At 34.7% G+C, this 26,236-nt stretch overlaps 2 protein-coding genes and 2 non-coding genes across 7 annotated transcripts in view; 1 reads left to right on the forward strand and 3 right to left on the reverse strand.

Annotated features, from left to right (window-relative positions):
• LOC125668164 (uncharacterized) overlaps window positions 1-4,962 on the forward strand; it is an 8,763-nt gene extending 3,801 nt beyond the window's left edge. For all 3 annotated transcript variants that reach the window (XM_048901978.2, XM_048901980.2, XM_056163157.1), the window contains exons 3-4: window positions 2,667-2,818; window positions 4,169-4,962. In XM_048901978.2, coding sequence (XP_048757935.2) covers window positions 2,667-2,818; window positions 4,169-4,429 — 413 coding nt within the window. In that variant the 3' untranslated portion in view covers window positions 4,430-4,962. The remainder of the gene's footprint in view (window positions 1-2,666; window positions 2,819-4,168) is intronic.
• Window positions 4,963-16,125: 11,163 nt separating this feature from the next.
• Window positions 16,126-20,819, reverse strand: LOC125668166 (uncharacterized). 2 transcript variants are annotated; one of them, XM_048901986.2, is made up of 4 exons: window positions 17,588-20,819; window positions 17,438-17,480; window positions 17,274-17,336; window positions 16,126-17,080 (listed from the first exon to the last, which is right to left on the reverse strand). In XM_048901986.2, the coding sequence occupies exons 1-4, from the start codon at window positions 17,645-17,647 to the stop codon at window positions 16,695-16,697; spliced, it is 552 nt and encodes a 183-aa protein (XP_048757943.1). In that variant the 5' UTR covers window positions 17,648-20,819; the 3' UTR covers window positions 16,126-16,694. The 2 variants fall into 2 exon arrangements, with proteins under 2 accessions (XP_048757943.1, XP_048757942.1); XM_048901985.2 differs by having other exon boundaries at window positions 17,769-18,386.
• A 5,062-nt stretch (window positions 20,820-25,881) lies between these two features.
• Trnas-aga (transfer RNA serine (anticodon AGA)) lies at window positions 25,882-25,954 on the reverse strand. Its single transcript has one exon. It is a non-coding gene; the product is annotated as a tRNA-Ser (tRNA).
• Window positions 25,955-26,123: 169 nt separating this feature from the next.
• Trnas-aga (transfer RNA serine (anticodon AGA)) lies at window positions 26,124-26,196 on the reverse strand. Its single transcript has one exon. It is a non-coding gene; the product is annotated as a tRNA-Ser (tRNA).
• Window positions 26,197-26,236: the final 40 nt, after the last annotated feature.

Consider the following 26,236-nt stretch of genomic DNA (forward strand, 5'->3'; position numbering starts at 1 on the left):
TCTTCCGATTCATTCAGTGATACGTGTATTTTTTTTTACCAGTGTTTGTTTGTTATTATTTCTTGATAAAAGCACATTTGGACCTTTCAGCTTGAAATAAAAGTGAGTTAAATTAAGGAATATAGATATATGAAATCAATTTTTATCTAGTTTGCTTTATGGGAGATATAAAAACAATGGGTATTATACAGGAATTTCTGCATAATTAGCTAAACATTTACTTTTTTAATAAATGTCCACTTCACAAATCACAATCAATGGTTGGAAAAATGCTGATCTTACAAAACTATATATCAAATAGTACATCATAAGAGTATTTTTGAGCTATGACTTTGCAAAGCAGTTCTGTTAAGGAGTGTCAACACAATGCATGCTTGTGAATTTACTTACTTGGATAGGCAAAAAAATAAGTTTGTTTGGTATTACCCAACGTACCTGGACTCGAAGCTGCTGACCTGCATTTTTTTCTAACCAAATTTACAAAAAAAAATCATTTCCAAATTGGAGGTTGTTTTAATTCCTATCTGAGTTAGCTTATAAATCAACAAAATGGTGACTCCCAGTGTCATGGGAGCTAGCCTGGTTACTGTGATTAATATTCAAAGAATGCAGTCATTACAATAAGAACTCGGTGATTACATCATTTAGTAACTCTGGTACTTTCATTGATATTTATGATCAATAGCAGAAAGCTGGACCTCCAGTTTTAAGGACCGCCGCGATGGCCGAGAGGTTAGAGCTTTCGCCCCGCATGCGAAAGGCCGGGATTCAAATCCCGGCTGCGACAGACCTAAGTCGTTACAACAGGTAGTGACAGTTCCATCGCCAAACGCTCGGCATCAGGTGTGAATGAGATGACCTCGGAGATGACCTTAAAAACGGATGAACCGTGTCACAGTAGGTGTGGCATGCTAAAGAACCCTCACTGCTCAATGGCTATAAGCACCAAACATAGGCCTAAATTTGAAGTCCTTCACCGGTCTTGGTGACGTCTCCATATGAGTGAAAAATTCTTGAGCGAGACATTAAGCAAGATACAATCAACCAGTTTTAAGGTCATATCCAAAAGACCCATGATTCTCACTTTTAAGTGCCAAACATTGTGAGAAAGATCATGCATTTATCAATTCTTATGTTTATGTCTTAGGTCTGGCCATGGCACGAGCAGGGCTCGAACTCCTGATCTTTTTGCTCTACCACTGCAAAGATACTACACCTGTGGTGCAGGGTCAGATATCTTAACTTTTAGGTCTGACACTGTGACCTATACTGGTTGTGTGATTAATTCTTGTTATTTAGTTCTTAGTTAGGTCCATTTTTTGAAGTTGCGTAAACCAACCCCCTCAAAAAATAATAATTTTTAAAAAAGAAAGAAAAAAACCCCACTATCTACCTACCCAGAATTTTTTGCCTTGGTAACAGGACACAATTTTTTGGACTCTCAATACTTGAATTTGAAGATTTAATGCTTCAGTTGAATTGTTAATCTCAGCTGAAATTTGTTTCCAATCTGTAGCTCAGTGGTTAATTCAATGAACAATTGACCTGTAAGTTGTGAGTTTAATTCCAACAGATTTTTGCTTGCATTCAAAGTTGCCTAATTATACATGATTATGATATTGATATTAGTGTTAAAAAATTGAGAAAATTTCATAATCGATAATCAGTCATAATCGGAAGAACTGTATCGATCAATGATCGATATAATCGGTATTTACATGTAATTGATAAATGTTTATTGTTTTGGGGGTTATTTCTATTACTTTTATGGATATGTGCAGCATACACACTAGCTGGGGTCACTGAATTCCCACTTTTCAATGTGGAGTCCACTCTGACTCGTCTCGATATAAAAGCAGGATTAACAGTCAGATGAATCTCAGATTAGATATCAACTAGTGTACAGGCGTCAATCAATTATGAAAAATGGAATCGATAATCGGAATCGAAGAGCCAAAAACGATCGACAATTTGGCGACAATCGTTTCATCACTAATTGATATCATACATTTTTTGGGAAAACTGTGTGTATATGAATTATAGAATTTAATCTTTTTCTTTAGTTTAAATCATAATGAATGTCTTTTTATTCACCCATCTTTGATGGGCCATATTATGGCATGAGTTTTCCAATACGTCTGTCCATCCATTAGCTTTTTTGTGTTTTGGTTATATATTTACACTTTGTGAAGACTATCAAACCTGGTCAGCTGATGCATCTTGAGGAACAGGGACAAAAGTAGGTCGCTGTGGCCTCTTTCTGAAATTTTATTGCTATACATACTCAAATGATGTCCAAATCTTATCTTGCGCACTAAGGACCATCAAACTTGATCAGTTAATGCATCTTTGAGGGGAGGTGTGTTGTGACCCAAAAGTGGGTCACTGTGCCTCATTTTGGAATTTGAAGGTTATACAAAGTCAAAATGTGTCCGATCATATCTTATGAAAACATTGATAGGTATCATGTACATGTAGTACTAGATGCACTTTATTAATTGATGCAATCAATTATATGGCTAATTTGGATGTGGTCAACTCGCCATTTAGAGACAAAAATATGCAGAACTGAGAAAAAATAGCAATTGATGATAAAGACTAAAAACTTTAAGCTTCAAACTGTACTTTGATTTTATTTGTTGTTTTCTTTCTTACTTTTTAAAAAGAATTAATGAAGGATGTCGAAAGTGCGGAAATCATTTTGGCATTAGATGAACCACGTGAAATGAAACAGCAGGGAAGATATGTGAAGAATTTTGACCAGGATTTGTGGAATAAAAGCTGTAAAGATATTGTCATGAGAGGAAATATGGCAAAGGTATTAGTTATTTAAAATTATTTTGACTCCTTTACTCATTTTTGAAGATCTGCATATACTGTAGATATGTGGTGGCATTTTAATTTCAGCAGTTTCAAATGTCTGCTTTTTCAGAAAAGTGATGAATGAATTGAAATCTATCTATACATGTCATAATTTTCACATGCCAATCTGGAGCATATTCTATTGAGAGAGACAAATGGCAGTTACAAAACAACAATCTGGAGGCATTGTTTATCATTTATTCAGTTTTCACTTGAAATATTAAAATTGCAAATCTTTCTGCCAGCAAGGCAGAAAAACAAAGAAGAAATAAAACAAAAATATACAAGATATGATCATAATCTGCTGATTATAAAGTTTCCCAAACGAAGTATTGGCTGTATAAAGTGGTCTTTTTCTGAAGATCTCTATCAGATCTGGTTCTGAAGTTATATCAGTTTTTATGTTCAAAGTTAGAGGTCAAGGTTACTGGGGTCACTTGACCTTGATACTAGTTTGTATGTCACAACATCCTTTAATCACATCTGTAGATTCCATGTCTCTATCAGTCCCTGTTGTAATGTAATATGAGTTATTATGATCAAGGTCACTGGAGATATGAATTTGTAGGTCACAGCAACCTTTTATCATTTCTGAAGATTCCATGTTTTTGTCATTCCCAGTTCTAAAGTAATATGACTTTTTATGATCAAGGACTTAGGTCAATGTCACTGGAGATACTAATTTGTAGGTTACAGCATCCTTTTATCATTTCTGTAGATTCCATGTCTCTATCAGTCCTGGTCCTAAAGTAATACCAGTTTTTATGTCAAAGGTCAAGGTCACAGGAACCATTAGACCTTGATACTAGTTTGTATCCTCTAAACATTTCTAAACATCTCATTTCTTTATCAATCTCGGAACTAAAGTTAGGTCAAGATCACTGAATTCACTTGACCTTGATACTCATTTGTAGATCCCAACACCCTCTCATCATTTCCAAAGATCCCATATCTCTATCAGACCTGGTTCTGAAGTAATACCGGTTTTATGTTCAAGGTCAAGGTCACTAGTGTTAGTTGATCTTGGTACTAGTTTGTAGGGCCTATCATCTTATCATTTCTGAAGATCCCATGTCACTATAGTCCCAGTTCTAAAGCTATACCAGTTTTATGTTCATGGTGACATACAAATAAATACCTCCTAAATATTGTGTATTCAAATGTCATTTTATGATAATGTTGAAGACAGCGGATTACACGTAAAACTGAAATATAATCATCCCAAGCATGAAAAACTTGGAAAAATTAAGTCTTCGCTTTAGCATTTCTGTTTTAGTTTTTCATGAATGAATTTATTAATTTTCAGTTTTCACAGAATGGAAAAATGAAAGAAATTTTGTTCTCAACATATCCAAAAACATTAGTAGAGGCCAGTCCTGTTGACCAGATTTGGGGCATTGGATTAGCAAAGGATGACAGAAGGGCATGGAATAAACAGACTTGGAGGGGACAAAATCTTTTGGGAGAGATCCTTACAAAAGTGAGAGACACTTTGATGGACCAGGGAGGAATTCTGGATCCTGTAAAACCACCAACAGAAGAGGCTTCAACAAAACATGACGATTAATTAACGGATGACGATTAATTAACAGATGCTATTTACAAGCCAATTTTATTCACGATGACTTTATTTTGCGATTTACCAGTGATAAACTTCTTCACTGCAAGAAATCTTTTATGGTAGAGATAATCTTAAACCAATATGAGAAACATTAAAGGACTGGTTCACGGCAAGAAATATTTGTGAAGACAAGAAGGTACTCACAAACTTTGCGAAAATTTCTTGCACATTAATAAAAGTTGGTTTTCAATAGCTTTATTGTAGAAATCGTTCTAGAATGATCAGTAGATGGACAATTGATTTATAAAAAAAAAAAAAGAAAATTACCGATCAATAGACCCAACAACAAATCATGGAAATTGATTAACAAATAGATTTATTATAGAAATTGTTTTGGTATGATTCTTGACATAAAAAGTTGAAAACCATTCTTTGGTGGAATTTATCACAGATATGATAGATGTGTTATTATCTTGAAATGTACTGGAAATTCATGTACTTTGTCACTGTGATATTTTCATTAAAAATGTAGAATTTAACTTGCAGGGATTTGTAAATTATTGCAAGGTCTCTCAGACAGTCCAAAATGATGGAAACCTAATGAACCATTTCACTGGAAAATTTGGCTTCTGTTTCATCTCACCTAACACAAGAGCTTTTTTGCTTGAAATTTGTAATTCTGTCTATCCATCTTTCTGTCTACATGTTTCAAATTTTCAACTTATTCTCCAGAACCACTACGTCAATTTCATCCAAACTTGACAAAAAGTATTGTTGGTCCATAAAGGGGAATAAAGTTAAAAGTTAATTGTAAATATAAAGGATTATAACCTATTCCAAGTGGAGATGATTAAGAAATAGTGAAAAAGCACCTGCTGTTCAAATGAGAGCAATGAATATTTTATTATTAAAAATTCAAAGTCCCATAACTCTGTAACAACAAAATTGTTAAATCTGAAAATCGGTAGGGGTCTTCCTTTCCCTTATCCAAGCTTTACTTTTATATTCTATGGAAATCTTCTCAAGTAATATCATTCTTGTGTGCCATAGAAAGTGTTATTTTCTTATTAATATTAAAAAAAAATTCTGAGTTCTATAATGATGGATCCAATAAATATACAAATCGAAATGAGTTTTCCTCTACTAATCCAAGTACATGTATTATGTATAAAAATGAAAATCTTTCCAAGGAAACTTAAGTAATTTGTGCCTTAATGAGTGCTGATTGATGGACAGACTGGCTTAAATTTCTTTTTTAAAAATCTAAAAATCAAGTTTGGCCAGGTCTTATTTTATTTAAGCAGTCAAAATTTGACTAAATTCTCAGACTCAAGTCCAGTTTCGACTTATGTTTATTGGGAGAATTTCAGGCCATGAGATATTAATAAAGGGCACCTGCCATGTGACACAAAAATTGAAATTGTTGGGGAAAACCCATCTTTTTATTGATGCATTTTATGTAATGATGAAAGATTTAATTGTTGTTTGATCTAGTAATAGAAAATCCCACAGAGAAACAGCAAAATCTTACTTCATTTGATATTTCTATTATTTGATAAAACAATAATGTAAATTGGTCATTGATACATGAAATGCTATTTTTGAAGGATCTCAATTTTTGGGTAATGTTTTTCTATTGAATTTTCAAGTAAATATATGTGAATACATGTAATACAAAAATAAAGGTGGTCTCATTGGACATTGTGGTGGTAAAGACGGGTTTTTAGCAATATTAAAACATTTACAAAATTATATAACAAAAATATTTGGTGTTATCCCATATCCTTGAAAGTATGTTTACAATATTTGAAGGTCCTCAGAGATTACCTTAAAACGGATCTCCCTATCACAGTAGGTGTGGCACGCTAAAGAACCCTCACTGCTCAAAGGCCGTATTGAAGCGCCGAGCATAGACCTAAATTTGAAGCCCTTCACGGGTCATGGTGACGTCTCCATATGAGTGGAGAATTCTCGAGAGGGACGTTAAGCAAGATATAATCAACCAACCATATATATTAACGGACCCCCCCCCCCCCCTCAAACCCAACCTTGCTACATGCATCTCTATGAGCATGCTTGTCTTGTACTATGACATGCTCGATTTATGGCTTTGTACTATGACATAGCGATTTATGGCTTTGTACTATGACATGAGCGATTTATGGGTTTGTACTATGACATGAGCTATTTATGGCTTTGTACTATGACATGCTCGATTTATGGCTTTGTACTATGACATGAGCGATTTATGGCTTTGTACTATCTATCTGAACATTATACTATGTATAACAAACAGACTTAAGTCGAAAATTTCTATATAGCATATATTCAATCTTTACGGTCTCCCATGCATAATTCATTGACATATCGAGCGGTCCTTGACATAACCATTCGTAGCAGATTAATAATATTGCTAGGAACTTCTTTTTTTTAAAGTTTCGAATGACGTGAAATTGAAATTTCCGACTGAGATAATTCAAAGTTTACAGCCACCAAGCCCTAACGAATCATAATTATGCAGCCAATTCTATACGCAAAACGTCCATCGTGCTTCATATAATAAAGTGATTCAAGTTGCAAAAGAGATTATAAAGACTTCCTGGAGGATGTTGACATACAAAAATATCAAGAAACTGAATAAATACTGTTGTGTAAAGGTTGAAACATCCCCCACAGGAAATTTAATGTTAACCTTTATCCTTCATGAAGGGAAAATTACCGTGTTGTCCGTTCTTTGTTTCTTAATCACCCTAAAAATAAACCTCAACAACAGATTTTTTATGTATACAAAAGATGTAAACTGACCCAAGACGGCGACTTGATGTCCTTCGGAACCAAGTACACATGTATTGAAAGGGTTGAATGAAGAGAGGCTCGAGTTTAGTACATGTAAAATGAAATCTCACACCCTTAACAATAGTAAATAAAATTCAAAGGTTTATTTAACGGTTTTCCCCCCAAAACTATGTTAGGTTGAAAAGGGCAAAACAGAAGATAAATGGGATGGAAAGTGTTAATTTCGAAGTAATTAGACAATTTGTAAAGCCTTCCTGAATAAGAAATCCCACTGCCCTATAGGTTCTGTAGATGATACGAATTGTCCATGGGGTAAGACTGGGGATGCAATTCTTTGACAGATAGTTAATAGTAAAAGGTACCTTAGGATATCGCTGAGGCAATGACTTTGTTTTTGTGATTTTCCTTAACAATGTCTAAGAGCATTCGTGAACTTAATCTTTGATCATTATTCAAAAAGTCTTTGCTGAAAGTTTTTTTGTTTTGTTTTTGAATTAATTTTTCTCTGTCGATAGCACATCCTCCCGCGTTTAATAGAATGACAATGAAGTTTTAATCACAGATCTGTCACTGTGGTGTAATTAACGTTTATTTAGGCGTTATCCTATCCTAATTTCACGAATGCGCAAAGGTGTTGATCCAGAAATTTTTTAAAAAGGAGTTTAAGGCTTCGAATGGTACTTTTACGCCCCAAATGGGGTTGCCTTTATAGCCCCCCCCCCCCCCCCCCCCCCACTTCCGAATCTGTCACTGCTGATAAAGGACAACAACTCGATATGCATGCTGTAAATCTTTTGACCTAAAAATAATAGGTGGCCATCTATTAATGTAAGCTTCCCTAAAACAACGAGAAACAACCAGCTCCCTCTGGTAAGAGAATAATACTACTAATATCTACATGAATATATAAAAAGAGCTTTTGTTGCTTCCATTTGCTGGTTGGAAGACCATACATTTAACTATACTATTAAATCATAGTAATAAATACTAATAATTTTATAGACTGAACACGAGCGTTCTGTTACAGTACTAAAAACTAAAACCTTGTGCTGTAGAAGCGAGTTCCGATGGCAAAATGCAGATGAGTTCGACCCCTTTGGCTCCTATTCGGACCTCAATCGAAAATCATATTGCACACCCAACAAGATATGATATCGCTCCGTGTTTATTTTCGCCCAATCGCATTGAAAAATGATTTAACCTCGGGTTAAATGGTGATCATATGAGGGAGTAAGTTCAACTTCATTCTGTTTTTATTTTCCTACTTTGGAGTAGGGCGAACTGTATGGGGGAAAGCGGGGGAGGAAACAGAGAGAGAGAGAGAGAGAGAGAGAGAGACAGAGAGAGAGAGAGAGAGAGAGAGAGTTTTCATTTCACAAACTACCATGAATACTACTGCAATCGAGCTTAAATGTTGTAGTAGTTTGAAATCGATAAATGATGTCAATTCTACTGTAATCATTGTTTTATCCTTTCTGGTGTGAAACAGCTCAAGCACTTTATTTTCAAGTTAGAGAGAAAATAATTACCTTCAAGATGAACCGCAAACGGATTTTTGGTTCGAAAGATGAAGGCTGGCCTATACTGAACGACAATTGATGATTTTTTTCCCAAGCATCACAATTTAAGAGGGTTGAGTAAGGAGATTGTCTGTAGGGGATATCTCACGGAGATTTTAACAATTGTTGTATGGTTTGATGGTCAATTTGCATTCTTTCGATACCTCTGTAATTTTTCCGTGCTAAGTGACCATAAAGCGCATTGATTTCCAACTTGTTCATTTCAGGTTGAGTCTGTGTATGTTACGCTCAGCAGTTAAAATTCAAGCTAAAACTATATGAAGATGACTTTTTGAATTGACAAATCAACAGAATCTTCACCTGCAATAGTATCTCCCCACTATACATTAATGGGGATGGGTGAATATATATATTTATCTTTTTGTACCTGCACTGATAAATCGATCAGAAACAGTTTGTGTAGTTTCTGTGGAAACGAGGGGGTTATTTATATTCGGTCTTTCCTATCCCCCTGCATGGATAGGAAAGACTGAATATAAATAACCCCCTCGTTTCCACAGAAACTACAGTTTGTGCATCTCTGTCGTCATCCTCTTGTCAACAACGAAAGCTAAAAACAATTCACTAAAAGCAAACCACAAAAAATATACATGTATGTACGTGTATATTATTGTGGAGAATAATAAATTGCAGCTGAATGTAGTACATAATATACATGTATGTATATATATATAGAGAGAGAGAGGGGGGGGGGGGGAGTGACATTCAAATGGGAGTCAAGCCTGTTAAAACCGGAAAATCAAGGATCACACTTTCTGATAGATTGGAAGGTAAAGTTTGTTAAAATCAAATGTCGCACTCTTGATAAAATGAAAGGTCACCCTCTTCATAAGGGTAGGTAGGTAAAAGTAATCTATAATGAATAGTCATACCCTTTACAAGAGGAGATAGGAAAGTCAAATTTCGTAATATGAAGGATCACACCTTTTCATTTAACCCAGATCTTTGTAAAATGGGCCTCAGGAGTCTGGATTTCTGACCCCCGGGCCACGACTATCACCCGTTTGACAGAGGTCTCCATCCTCATGCTATACATGCATTCTGTTTGTTACATGTTCAGGAATAAAGATTTATAATCAAAAGTAATGAAGGGTTAATAGATTTTCTCTTTTGGCCATTCAGCCCCACCAGGAAACATAAACCCAAGATTTAAAAAAAAAATGGCAGATACTTCAATGCTTATTATAATTATGCATTCATGAGTTATTTATATGATTTTAAGAGTCTTTGCATAATCTATTTAGACCCATCCTGGCGTCTGTACCCGTGACACCTGACACCACGCATATCACAATAAAGGTCTCTCACGAAAACTATGCACTGTTTATCTGTTCTATGTTTTTAAAGATTGCATCAATATACTCATATAAAAAAGTTGTCAGGATATAGTTCATAGTTCATCAACCATGCCCGTCCCTCGGTGTGTGTGCTGACTCGAGTTCTATATAAGGACGGCGTTCCCATGCCCGTCCCTCGGTCTGTGTGCAGACTCGAGTCCTATATAAGGACGGCGTTCCCATGCCCGTCCCTCGGTGTGTGTGCAGACTCGAGTTCTATATAAGGACGGCGTTCCCATTGCCGTTCCTCGTGTGTGTGCTGACTCGAGTCCTATATAAGGACGACGTTCCCATGCCCGTCCCTCGGTGGGTGTGCAGACTTGAGTCCTATATAAGGACGGCGTTCCCATGCCCGTCCCTCGGTGTGTGTGTGTGTGCAGACTCGAGTTCTATATAAGGACGGCGTTCCCATGCCCGTCCCTCGGTGTGTGTGTGCAGACTCGAGTCCTATATAAGGACGGCGTTCCCATGCCCGTCCCTCGGTGTGTGTACAGACTCGAGTTCTATATAAGGACGGCGTTCACTCTCTTCTTTCTTTACGGTAAGTTGATTACAAACCAAAAATGTTCAAATGACAAGATCCTAGTAACTACTAGTAAATGGCTTCCTAAAAAGAGAAAAGTTGGCTACTAGTAGCGAGCTACTTAAAACTGGAAAAGTTAGCAACTAAAAGTTAGCTACAGAGAGTGAGGGAAAATTAGCGACTAGTAGACAGCTGCTACAATTAAGGAATAAAGGTTATAACTACCAATAGCCAGCTACAAGAAACAGGTTACCGGTACTGGGTTTGAATGTAATTATCTATCAGGTTTATTTAGGTGGCGAGGAGTCATTTTCATATCAGAATAAGCTCTGAAATTCCAAACATCATGCTTCTCGCTGTAAGTAACTGGTCACTAGTACCTAACTTTTCCAGTTTCAATCAAGTAGCCGGCTATACTTGTAACCCGCTTTTCTCTGTTTAAGTAGCCAGGTACTAGTAGCTACATTTAACTATCTCATATGTATGGAGCGCCAAATTAACATAAACTCAAATAATTGAAGATATCTTCAATTATTTGAAGATATCATCAATTCAATTATTGCTCTCTTTAATTGAATTAATGCGCGCATTAAATCAATTATTCCTCTCATCAAATGAATTAATGCGCGCTTCAATTCAAGTATTGCTCTCATCAATTCAATTATTGCTCTTATCAATTCAATTGATGCGCGCATTAATTCAAATAATGAGAGCAATAATAGATTTGATGCGCGCATTAATTCAATTATTGCTCTCTTCAATTCTTTTGATGAGAGCATCAATTCAGTAGAAATATTGCTCGCAATAATTAATTTAGAGCTCGGTATAAATAATTTGATGATCTCTTTAATTCAATTGAAGATATCTTTAAATCATTTTCAATGATTTTGTATAATGAATTAATGCGCGCATCAATTCTTTTAAAGAGAGCAACAATTCAATTAAAGAGATCATTAATTCAATTGTGGATATGTTGAATTGAAGATATCTTTAATTATATAGTTGCTCTCTCTAAAAGAATTATTGCTCTCTTCAAATGAATTAAAGATATCATTAATTCAATTGAAGAGAGCAATAATTGAATTAATGCGCGCATTAAATCAATTATTGCTCTCATCAAATGAATTAATGCGCGTATCAATTCAATTATTGCTCTCATCAATTGATTTAATGCGCGCATTATATCAGTTATTGCTCTCTTCAATTGAATTGTAGCGCGCATCAATTCAATTGTTGATATCATTAATTCATTTGAAGAGATCATTAATTCAATTAAAGCGCGCATCAATTCAGCTGAAGAATTAATGATATCATCAATTCAATTAATTCGCGCAATAATTCAGAATTGAAGATATCATTAATTATTTGAAGATATCTTTAATTCAATTGTTGCGCGCATCAAATGAATTGATGATATCTTCAAATAATTGAAGATATCTTCAATTATTTGAGTTTATGTTAATTTGGCGCTCCATACATATGACACAGGTTCGGATAATGCATGTGACATACATTTTGTGATTCCGTAAGTCTGCTATATACATGTAGATTAGGGTTTGGGTTTTGAATACAGACTAAACTTATGTCCATGATATATCGCAGTGTGCTTTTTTCAGATAGTATGATGCGGATGCTGCAGCTGACCTACATTTTTATGATTCAGTAGGTGCAGTTCAGGCAGCATTTAGGTCCTTTCCCAGCCTAGTACAAGTGAAACATCAACAACAGGCTACAAAGTTTCGATCTTCATGTAACTTATGAATTCTGTACTTGCTACGACATATTATTCACGTGTATTGTTATATGTATGTTGAAATGCATTGATTTTATGTCCTCAAAATTGTATCTGTATGTCTACTCACCCTCTACTGTATTATTTGTATATATTTGTAAATATTTTGTATTTATAACCGATGAGCTGTATAGCTTAAGGAAATAAAAAGAAACAAAAATTGGCCAGTCGACAGATATGTTTAAGGCATTTAGTTCTGTTACCATCTTATCATAAGATCAACACACATGCATTGCATGATGCTCAGTGAAAGTAATTTACAGTATTTCAAGGACAAAAGGTAATAGTATATAAAATTGTGGTATAAACACTAATTTGCCAAAAGTGTATCATAGATTATATGTAGCAGAAAGAATTGGTAAAGTAGTTTTTCAGCGGATATAATGATAGGTTATTTGAGCGCTTCATGAAAAGTAAGCTAATGTGAAACATTGCTGTTCATACTCTCATGTATTTTCAAAATGAAATCTGTTTTTTATATTTACGTCTTGCTTTCAATTGTGTCAGAATATCCCCAGCCGTTGAAATATTCGATCTATATTTATCAAGATTCCTACGCACATCGTTCACATTCACGAGGAAATGGCTATCATTTCAATTGGTAAAGATATCGGAGGTAAACACATTGGAATTGTAAATATAGGGGTAAGAATTGCGCCGCTTTACGCCGGCATACTTCATGAAGCGCAATAGCGCTCCACAAAAAAAGTATGCCGACACGAAGCGCTGCAGTATGGCTTGTAAAACGTTGCACTATTATACTAATCTTGTTATTCATATTCGAAAACTTGTAATTTATATTCTAAAGCATATCATTCATATTCGAAAAGTTGTTATTCATTTTCGATAATTTTATCATTCATATTCAAAAACATGTCATTCTCATTCTAGAACGTGTTATTCATATTCAAAAACATGTCATTCTTATTCAATAAATTGTTATTCATATTCTAAACTTTTCATTCATATTCAAAAACATGTGATTCATATTCGATAATCTTATCATTCATATTCAAAAACATGTGATTCATATTCGATAATCTTATCATTCATATTCGATAATCATGTCATTTATATTCGATAATTCAGGGCCGTAAATTACATGGAGGCGGAGGAGGCAGCTGCCTCCTCCAACTTTTGAGCCAAAAAAATTTAAAGTTCATTAGAATTCATGTTGTTTCCAATAACTAAGAACATGATACCTCCCTTAAAAAGCATTCCAAATCTTTCTTTTAGAATGAGTTAGTCAAGTAACATCTTAGAAGGCCCTAGAATCAAGGATTTTGCACGAAACGTGTTATTTATATTCGACAATCATGTCATTCATATTCGATAATTTTGCTATTCATATTCGATAATCATGTCATTCTTATTCGATAGTCATGTCATTCTTATTCGATAATTTTTTAATTCTTATTCAATATAATTTGCATTGTGGGTAATATTATCTGTTTGTAAAGTCTCTGCTCATTGGGTACATGTAGGTGAAAACGAAAGTAGATTATGGTGTTACCATATCTGGTGGTAAGTGTACATTATTTATGTTAGTTAGTGTAATACGATGAACATTTACCAAAAGTTTATCAATCCATAGACATTCATTACCTATGAATGTTCTGCGTACACGTGGTCCAGATGTGGTAACACCATAATCTACTTTAGTTTTCACATACATGTACCCAATGAGTATGGAGCGCCAAATTAACATAAACTCAAATAATTGAAGATATCTTCAATTATTTGAAGATATCATCAATTCATTTGATGCGCGCAACAACTGAATTAAAGATCTCTTCAAATAATTAATGATATCTTCAATTCTGAATTATTGCACGCATTAATTGAATTGATGAGAGCATTAATTCTTCAGCTGATTTGATGCGCGCTTTAATTGAATTAATGATCTCTTCAAATGAATTAATGATATCAACAATTCAATTGATGCGCGCTACAATTCAATTGAAGAGAGCAATAATTGATATAATGCGCGCATTAAATCAATTGATGAGAGCAATAATTGAATTGATGCGCGCATTAATTCATTTGATGAGAGCAATAATTGATTTAATGCGCGCATTAATTCAATTATTGCTCTCTTCAATTGAATTAATGATATCTTTAATTCATTTGAAGAGAGCAATAATTCTTTTAGAGAGAGCAAATATACAATTAAAGATATCTTCAATTCAACATATCCACAATTAAATGAATGATATATTTAATTGAATTGTTGCTCTCTTTAAAAGAATTGATACGCGCATTAAAACCTTATACAAAAGCATTGTAAATGATTTAAAGATATCTTCAACTGAATTAAAGAGATCATCAAATTATTTATACCGAGCTCTAAATCAATTATTGCGAGCAATATTTCTACTAAATTGATGCCCTCATCAAATGAATTGAAGAGAGCAATAATTGAATTAATGTGCGCATCAAATCTATTATTGCTCTCATTAATTGATTAATGCGCGCATCAATTGAATTGAAGAGAGCAATAATTGAATTAATGCGCGCATTAAATCAATTATTGCTCTCATTAATTCAATGGATGCGCGCATTAACTCAATTGATGAGAGCAATAATTTAATTAAAGCGCGCATTAATTCATTTGATGAGAGCAACAATTGATTTAGTGCGCGCATTAATTCAATTAAAGAGAGTAATAATTGAATTGATGACATCTTCAAATAATTGAAGATATCTTCAATTATTTGAGTTTATGTTAATTTGGCGCTCCATAAATGAGCAGAGACTTTACAAACAGATAATATTACCCACAATGCAAATTATATTGAATAAGAATTTTAAAAAAATTATCGAATAAGAATGACATGATTATCGAATATGATACATTGGTACCGTATAAGTTTTACATGAATTACATGATTTTGAATATGAATAGCAAAATTATCGAATATGAATGACATGATTGTCGAATATAAATAACATAATTATCGAATATAAATAACATAATATTATCGAATATAAATGACATGATTATCAAATATGAATTAAAAGATTATCGAATATGAATCACATGTTTTTGAATATGAATGATAAGATTATCGAATATGAATCACATGTTTTTGAATATGAATGAAAAGTTTAGAATATGAATAACAATTTATTGAATAAGAATGACATGTATTTGAATATGAATAACACGTTTTAGAATAAGAATAACATGTTTTTGAATATGAATGATAAAATTATCGAATATGAATAACAACTTTTCGAATATGAATGATATGCTTTAGAATATAAATTACAAGTTTTCGAATATGAATAACAAGATTAATATAATATTGCAACGTTTTACACGCCATACTGCAGTTCATACACTTGCGTATTTTCAAAATAAAATTTATTTTTTAAATCATATCTTGTAAAAAATGTGTTGCAATATTGCTGATCAGATTGTACTGGTTGGCCTTTTAATTTGGGCATTACATTTTTTACTGTTTTCTGTTAAACTACCTGGCCATATTCTAACCATATACTGGTGGGGGGGTGGGGGGGGGATGGTATCCGAATTCTAAAGAATATAAACAGATTTCCTAGAAATTGTCATTAGATCCTTACCATTTATGACAACCTGTTCATCACATTGTCATTAAAATATGAAAGTCCATTCACGATACAATATTCACAAAAGGAAGTGAGCAACAGTATTTGAAAATATATATTTTATTCTCACATTTAAAACACTTGATGAAAGATTACAAATGAAATTAATGTACATGTATTTGCTGCCAGTAATGGGACTGAGTTAATTGATGATTGTTTCCCCTTTGAGGTCGACCAAAAACGGGTATTTTTAAACATACCTTTTTCAAATACGATATCTTTAAAATCAATTTTTGAGTGCAAGGCATTTACTTGAATGTTTCGTTCAAGAAAATTCAATTTTTGGTATATGCATAATAGATATAATCAGGGATATTTTATATCTGTAGATAATATACAGTCATTCTGATAATGTATATTCAGGAGGATGTTAAAACATTTTCCCTACCCACCTACCATAGCTCAAAATAGCAAGATGCCAAGGAGGAAACAAATTTTTAATGCTAGTCCTGTTTGTGAAAGACACGAGTTTGATATTTTTATACTGCTATCTGCAGTGACAATACTTGATAAATAAAACATGAATTCCATTTTTCAAAGGAAAATAAAAAAACAAACAACAACAAACAAACAGACAAAACTAATCCCATGTACGAATTCGTACATCAGCATCTTAAAGGAACCATTTCTTTACACCGAACATGTTGTGTTTACTTGGATTGATGCACTCGTGATTATTCATGACGACATACACAGCGCTTCCCTTTGACAAGTAAAACGTGGCTGGTCCCAGCTGCTTTCCAAACATATGCTTTGGTCCAAGAATAAATTTTTCTTCGACTAGGGTTCTGACATTGCCGTTTTGATCCATTACATTAACAGCCAGTCGCATTAACAACTCCTTCGATGGCGGCATGTCCAATGTGTAAGTGTCCATTTGAATTCTCGTCTGCACATCGTAATAACCACTAGATGGCAGAATAAGGTAGCTTCCATCCGAAAAGTCAATCCCGCCGTGAACATACGAATTCTTTTCAGTCTGCGTCCAGCTTAGAATTCCTGTAAGACAAGAGGGATTACATAATATGACATCAGTGTCTACGTATTTTCTCTTTAGAGAAATGGACAGGTAAAGACAATAGCCGAGGGATAGAACCCTTTAAAAGGTATACATGGTTTCAGCAAGTTAATGTATTCAATCAAAAGTGGCATTGAAACGGAATTTAATATAATTACAAGGGAAAACAATTACCGTGTTTGGACGTGGATTGCTTGTACTGCAAGAAGGCTAGAGGACGGTGTTGTAGTCGACTGTCTAAAATGATAATAATAATGATAATAATAATATGATAATAATAATATCACAATACTGATGACAATCGAGAATGAATTAACAGTGACAATACAAATACTTACTTTTGACTTTGTTTTGCACCACATTCGATGGAAAAGCCAAACTCTGGAGAATAATCAAAAATACATAATTAGCACAGCCATTCTTGCATAATAAGAGAGATAGTAATTCTTTATTTCGCATTGCAAACAGAATAAAATGTTCAAACCAACCTGTGATATATTTAAATAATACAGAGTTATGCACGTAAGGAGTTTTTTATAGGAAAACATATTAACGTTTATTAAATACTTGTAGATAAAACAGACTTATATAGAGTCCTGAAGGCATTTCTGTATTTCCCTTCATTACTAAATATACATTTTGAATGTGTCATATATTTTTAGTTCTTACCCTTATTATTGCGAAATATTCGAAAACTTCCACCAAGAATTCGAAATAAACGTGTCTTAGCTTGCACACCCGCATCCTATTTCTTCAATAGGCCACGTTGAAATTCCCCGGTAGAATCATATACATAAATATCATGCCCCCGGCAGAATGAAATCACCCACAGAGACCGATAACATCATGCAAGAGATGTTTTTAAATCAGTGTGTCTATTAAATATGTAATAAGAAAGAAAATAAAAAAACTAGTCGATGATCAAACACTGACTAACGATAAAAACTCATAATAAAAGGAAAAGAAAAGTGAAAACAGGAATTCTGGGAGTGAACCATGAAAGGGCAAAATATGACGCACTTTCGGCTAGCTTCTTAAATTTATCCGCATTAAATTCTTAAATTTTTGTACAGAACAATTAACTGCATGAACAAATGAAAGTCCAAATTTCGTAAAGGACACGTTATATTTCATTTTAATTCTGCTGACACCACTATAGACAGGAATTGTGTGTGGGAGTTTTGCGGTTTTGTTAAATATTTAAACTACGCTATGAATGTATACCAAAGGTCGATGCCCTTCACAGGTTAGCAGCTATATAAAATACCTATCGAAGGCAGCAATAGGTATGACAAATAGATATTACGCCCCCGAGATAGAAGATTTGGGACAGATATTTTTCCGTCTGTCCGTCCCTCTGCCTGGAACTTATACATATTTGACTAACAGGTCAAGGCCACATAATTCGGTAAGCACATTGACGGGTTGGTTTTGAAAATAAAATGACGTTCAATTTAATCATGATAAACGCAATGCAAACATCTGGCATTGCCAATTGAGAAATAATGCTAGTAATCTAAATTTTGACTTACATAGTCAATTTCTACTAGATGATGCTACTTGTGATTTGTATGGTCACCCTGCTGAAAATGCTTATCATTTTTTCTTTGAATGTGTTGAGTACTCAGTACAAAGAATTGCTCTTTTAGAGTCAATAAATGCAATGCAACTACAAGTTCCCATATCATTAAAGTTATTGCTGAGTGGTGATGAGACTCTTGGGTTCAAAGATAACATAAAGATTTTTGAATATGTTCAGAAATATATCATAGAAAGCAAAAGATTTTAAAAATACATTTAATACATGTGTATTTGTTATGTGTGTCTATTCTTATCATGTTTGAGTCGGTACTCTCAATCTTTCTTTTTCTTTCTCTTGTTGTACTTATTCGTTTTTCTTCCACTATTTTTATTTGATTTCATTTTTTCTCTTTTGTATGTCATTTAGATCCCATTAACCACCCCACATTTCTATTTTGTTAGCCTATTATTTATATCAAGAAGTCATAATAATTATATAATCATTATATTTGGAATGACTTATTATCCTTTTACTTCATATCTATATTGTAATTTCTTGTGTGTATAATTATGTGGACTTTACCTTGTACCTTAAAGGAGAATGCTTATATAGGCATTGCCTGCTGCCTAATCCTTATTATATTATTCATAATAACATGCTGTTTAAATTTTAAGGCGGTTTCACACCGAGTTGAATTAATCCGAATTAACTTAACACGAATAAACTTAAAGCACAATATTCAACTCGCATCGCAGTCACACTGATCATAGTTCAGTTTGATTATGATTTAACTTCCTATGATTTGAATTGGGTTAACTCAACACAATCATAGATATCTATATATTTCAATGTGGTATCTCCTGTGCAAAGCTTTAAAATCCTTGTCACGTCTAAATAATTTTTTTGTCAAAACTTAGCCTCGGTAAGCTTTATAGTAACATGTAAAAACCCCTGTCCCTACTATATTCAAAACTATACCATGGGGACCAATTTCTTTTCTCTCTCTCTCTCATTGCACCTTGTGCATGTCATTACTGTAAAAAGTCGAACCCATAATTTCTTTTTTCCCTATAACTTCTCAATTGCATATCCCGAATTAAGCAGAAAAAATGTCACGAAGTGTAATTCCAGAGGCAACACGTCCTTATCATTTATACTGTGTACATATTCAAACCCTCTCTCCTCCTTTGTTTTTATAATACACAATTCAGTAAATCTTTAATTCTTAAATTTTGAATGAAATTGTTTTCTAGCTTTTCATTAAAGTGGGAGATTGATTGGATGCATTTCAGAGGCGGATCTAGGGGAGGGCCTCAGGGGTGGTGGTTACACTCCCTTTGGTTGAACAGTATTTGTCATTTTGGAGTCTTCAACTCCTCCCATGAAAGAAAAAAACCCACCTTTTTTGTTCGATTAACCGGTTAATCGGTCAAAAGAATTTACGACTAACCGGTTATAAAATTTTGACCGATTGTCATCCCTAGTAATAGTGAATTCGAACCTAAGTGACATAATTACCTGTGACTTTCATAGGCGATACTTACCATTTTTAGAGGAGCTTTAAATAAACATAAAACAATATCAATTGGCTGTGTTTTTGACATTTCTTTCACACATAATTTTCATTTCGGTAATACACGACTTCACTCTTATTATAAGAAAAAACGTGCATCAGGAATTATTACTACTGTACTAAAATTGGAAAAGTACAAAACGCATGTTTCTTATGAAATAATAATTGAAAAAACAATCATGTATATTACAAATACTGTTTATCTGTTCGTAGTCACGACTTTCAGCATTACTACATTTTAATACGCATTTTGTACTGAAATCCATCGATATTTGATTTGTCACAATATGAAAATCGAACATGGCGTGTAAAACGCTGCAATATCATACACAGTGTTTGAAATAACCGTGTGCCCGAGACGGGCGAATAAATTTCTTGATATAGACGCCCGACCGAACGTGTTAAAAATTCCGCTAAATAGAATTTAGATGAATCAAATTCATTATCGCACCGGTAACAAAGTGGACATACCTCGTCAATTTAGTACTTACGGATTTCGTGCACAAAGTCGTACGTACATGAGCCCTGAATGAAACTGTCGTACGTATACATGTACAACAAAATAAAAGAATATCTGCACGCATTCGTTAAATCGTAAAAGGTTAGAGATCGTGAAAAGGAAAAGAAAAAACCCCATATGTACACTAATTCTACATATCTATCACAAATCTGTCGTCTCGAGATCTATATTGGAATCACTTTAAATATTGGAATATTATAAGATGATTCAATATTTATATATAAATGATAAAACCTTTTTTTATTCAAATCCATATGATTATTTAGTACAATAAAAAGGAAAAGTTTGAAAACACAAGTAAAATAGGCTTATGTATTTCTTCTTCGATGTCACATTTTTCTTGAGGATTGGTCAAAAGTCGCCCTTTGACGTGCCTCCCTCCCCCGGAAACATCTAGACTGATCTGTGTGGAAATATTTCTGAAACTGTATTTCACTTCTTCATGAATTGTACAAAATGCAATTTACAAAGACGGAAACTAATCCAAAGTTTTAGTAATTTGCAATTGCCGTTACAGTTATCCATTGAACTTATTTTGAATGGAGATAACAATCTTACATGTACATTCAATAAAACTATTGCAGTATCTAAAATTGTGCATGGATTTATTCTGTCTACAAAGAGATTTGTGTAACCAATTTCATTTTATTGTCATAGAACCGAAATTCTTTCTTTTCATGTTTCCTTTTTGTTTTTCCTATTTTGTATCTTCTGATTATAATATTTATACCTACAATTAAAGTGTAAACTATTTATTAATTCCATATGATATCATAGTAGAATCAATTACAAGCTGCCATGTCATAAATTACATATATCATTGCAATGTTCAAATCATTATATCCTTTGTGTAATACTGTATTTATCAGGGTCGTAAATTACATGGAGGCGGAGGAGGCAGCTGCCTCCTCCAACTTTTGAGCCAAAAAAAATTAAAATTTAAAGTTCATTAGAATTTATGTTGTTTCCAATAACTAAGAACATGATACCTCCCTTAAAAAGCATTCCAAATCTTTCTTTTAGAATGAGTTAGTCAAGTAACATCTTAGAAGGCCCTAGAATCAAGGATTTTGCACGAAACGTGTTCAGTGTGCACAAAATGTGCTCAGCGTCTGGGGGCCTGGGCGGCCCCCAGACCCCCGCCTAATTTCCTGCCTCCTCCAAATTGAAGGTTAATTTACGGCCCTGTTTATATATTCTAAAGTTTGTATGACCTTGTACCTTCTACAGAGAGGACTTATATAGGCAGAGCCTATTGTCCAATCCTAAAACTGTCGTTGCACCAGCCGTCCTTTAAGGTTGTGAACTATGGACAGATATCACAAAAAAATCTTTGGGGAAAATCTTGAAATTTTACAAAGATTTGCGGTGCGCAGGATTCAAGGTTTTGATCAACAATCTCCCTCTCCATGAACTGTTTATTCATTAGGTCTTATAAAGATGGAAAAGATGATCCAAAAACTGCAACTGTTCTTCTGGAACCGACTTTGCAGATCTAACTAGTTACTCGCTGTTTTTCAAGCAATTGTTTATTGCAAGGTTATGCACATATTTTGTAGACACACCTCAAAAGAAACGCGGGTTCATTAACTGTATTTAGAAAACCATGAAAAGTTACAAAATTGATTATTTCTGCAGTGAGTATCTCCTCAACAGGGAAAGACCACCAAAGTCAGGCTGGAACCAGTACATCGATACTCTCATTCGCAATTTCTCTCAGGATGAATGGCGAGAATCTCTGAAAAGCCGACCAGAACTTGACCGCTTCGCTGGAGTGCATAAATATCTTGAACCTCACCCACTTTGGTCATTGAGCCTTCAACATACCTGGAAATTACTTGAATTGATAAACTTTTCCTTTACGTACGAAACAGGTGAAGTGTCGTGTAAACTTTGTAAAAGAAATGCCAACGATATAGAACATCATTTTATTCTAGACTGTCCTGTCCTATATAAAGGTCGCGAACATCTCATGCATATGATTGTAAATTCGCTGACTGTAGTTACATATGTCAAGTTTACATACAAATCGGAAAATGTAATGGTCGGTACTATTCTTGGATCCAGGGACAATGAGGTCATTCCAGAAGAGGAATGGGCAGACTTCATGCTGTCAGTTTCGGAAGGTATCACAGTGATGATAAACGACATGAGGACATTGTCGTAGCGTTATTTTGTTTAGATCCGTGTGATTCAAAAATGAACATTTTATGAACTATGAACATTCTATTTTCATATGGTTGTATATAAGCGTTCCTATTAATATTGTTTCAAATTTAAGCACTATTAATTGTAAACATATTGCACCAAATACTTGTGTGATAGATTTAATCTCTAAACCATAGGGGAAATATAGAATGTCTGTCTGTCTGTCTTACTGTCATACTTCGATTAGGTTAAAAGTTTATTTAAAAAAATTATATTATAACTTTCATATTTTACAGGGGAATTTTCTCATTTTTTCCCCTTTGAAATTTCGAATTTTTCAAAGCCTACTTTTGAAATGTAGGTCCGTAGATGCATGTTTCTCATGTTCATGTAGTAATAAAAGTAATTTTTAAAAATGTAGTTTTTTCTCAAGGCTAGTAGGTCTTTGGCAGGGCTAACAACTTTTACAAGCAGTCAGCCCTGCATGTCTAATTAATTTTACAGCGAGTTTCAAACACTGTTATACATATCTTGATTTATATGTATGACGTGTAAAAAGTTGCTATATTCGATAATCTTGTGATGCATGTTCAATATCTCATGATGTACATGTATGTTCAATATCATGTGATGTAGGGGTATTCGATAATCTTGTGATGCATATTCAATATCTTGTGATGCATATTCAATATCTAGTGATGTATGTTCGATAAGCTTGCGATGTATGTGCAATAATTGCATTGTGTGTAATATGACGCAGCAGCGTTCTATTAGTGTATTGACAATTTTCATTGGTTGGAAATAACGAAAGTATCCGGTGATGCAAAATATAATACACCAGTATATGTATGTTAAATAACATTGTATGACTATTTAGGACCGGTCCTAGAGTCAGAACACTGGGGTTCAAAATTCGAAATTGTGTTACATTCCTTTCTGTTTCCCTACACAGAGCTTTTATATAGTATCAGCAAAATTTAAGAAGTCCCTCAAATGATAAAGACATTGAATCACTGTGATCATTTTGGTCCCACCCTGGCACCAAAAGCCCTACCCTGGGATCATGAAATTTACAATTTTGGCAAATGGTTTCCTGCTCCATTCACTTTCAATTTAATGTCATTAGCATCATTACTCTTGCATCACCGAATACTTTCGTTATTTCCAACAAATGAAAATTTTCCTTACTTTAATTGAACGCTGTTGCGTCATACTACCCACAATGCAATTATTGCACATACATCACAAGATATTGAGATTATCGAATATATATCACAAGATATTGAACATACATCACAAAATATTGAACATCACAAGATTATCGAATATAGCAAAGTTATACACGCCATACCATAAAAAATATGCTAGAGTTCCTCATTGACAATATCTTCGTGGTCTTTGGTGATCAGGTCTTCCAACAGTCTGCTGGAATTTCCATGGGCACGAATTGTGCTCCTTTGTTAGCTGACCTGTTTTTATATTCATATGAAGCAGAATTTATTCAAAAACTTCTATATGAGAAGAAAAAATCTCTCGCTGTGACCTTCAATTCGACTTTTAGATGACGTTTTGTCTATTAACAATGATAGCTTTCATTCATATGTCGATTTGATATATCCCTGTGAGCTCGAAATAAAGGACACCACAGAGTCGTCCACTTCTGCTTCATACTTAGATATTTTATTGAAAGTAGACATTAACGGCAAACTGACAACTCAACTGTATGACAAACGGGATGATTTCAGCTTCTCCATCGTCAACCTCCCACATTTATGTAGCAATATTCCATTATCACCTGCATATGGTGTTTATATATCTCAACTGATTCGATATGCAAGAGCTTGTTCTGGGTATAGTCAGTTTTTAAATCGAGGTAAGCTACTGACAAACAAGTTGATGGTACAGGGATTTCAACAGTCTCGATTGAAGTCAGCATTTCGCAAATTCTATGATCGTTATAACGATCTAGTTCGTCAATACAACCTCGCATTGGGTCAAATGCTGTCTGACGTGTTTCATACCGATTGTTAAGCCGTTCTTGGCACACTGATTTTGACTGCGGATAACTCCGTTTACCTGATCAGGATATGGGGCTCACGGCGGGTGTGACCGGCCAACAGGGGATGCTTACTCCTCCTAGGCACCTGATCCCACCTCTGGTGTGTCCAGGGGTCCGTGTTTGCCCAACTATCTATTTTGTATTGCTTGTAGGAGTTATGAGATTGATCACTGTTCGTTATCTTCACCTTGCACCATATTCTTGCTATATATGTATTTATATTCGATAATCTTGAAATTTATATGATCAATCTTGATTTATAATGGATAATCAAGATTATCGAATATAAATCAAGATTATCGAATATATAACAAGATTATCGAATATAAATAACACGACTATCGAATAAAAATAACATGACTATCGAATGTAAATCACCAAGTTACGAGAATAACTGCTCTAGTTCCTTTGACTTACGTCCAAACGCCTTAGAGGCGAACGCTCTTTATGAAAGCGAACCCTAAGTTTCCAACATTATTATTAAATAGTTTGCTTAATTAAAGTTCTTCTGGCATACCGTTCGAAACTACGCAAGCCGCAAGTGGTCTCATCCGAAGGACCGCCCCATTTACTCGCCTCTTACGACAAGCAAGGGGTACTGAGGACCTATTCTAACCAGGATCCTCACGGGACTATTTTGAGGGGAAGAGCCCCTAAATTTAGTCTTGTTTAAAAAAAAATTAAGTAACTGCGTGCTCGGCGCTTACAGCCATTGAGCAGGGAGGGATCTTTACCGTGCTACACCTGCTATGACACGGGACCTCGGTTTGTGCGGTCTCGTCCGAAGGACTGCCCCATTTACCGTAGTCACCTCTTACGACAAGCAAGGGGTACTGAGGATCTATTCTTACCCGGATCCCCACGGGATGTATAGGTTTTGATATGCTACTTTAACTTGTATGGGTTATATGCGGGTGTGGGTTATCCTGGAGTGTGTAACAGGAAGGGAGAAAATACAACGGACCAGACCGGGATTCGAACCCGGGCCCCCTGAATCTCTAGTCAGGTGCTCTACCAACTGAGCTATCTGGCCACCGGCGAGGCGATCGAACCCGGCTGACCGTTACATTCCTCCCTCCTTAAATGTCTTCACACCTGAAGACATCAACCCAGGATCTTTATCCCCTGGCAGGCATTTTCACCTGTCGGTTCCAGGGGCTGGTCTACGGCACCAAATGTAACAGGAAGGGAGAAAATGCAACGGACCAGACCGGGATTCGAACCCGGGCCCCCTGAATCTCTAGTCAGGTGCTCTACCAACTGAGCTATCTGGCCACCGGCGATCGTACCCGGCTGACCGCTACAAGTGTATGCC

Source organism: Ostrea edulis, chromosome 4 (genome assembly GCF_947568905.1).
Source record: "Ostrea edulis chromosome 4, xbOstEdul1.1, whole genome shotgun sequence".
In the NCBI taxonomy this organism is placed as follows: Eukaryota; Metazoa; Mollusca; class Bivalvia; order Ostreida; family Ostreidae; genus Ostrea; species Ostrea edulis.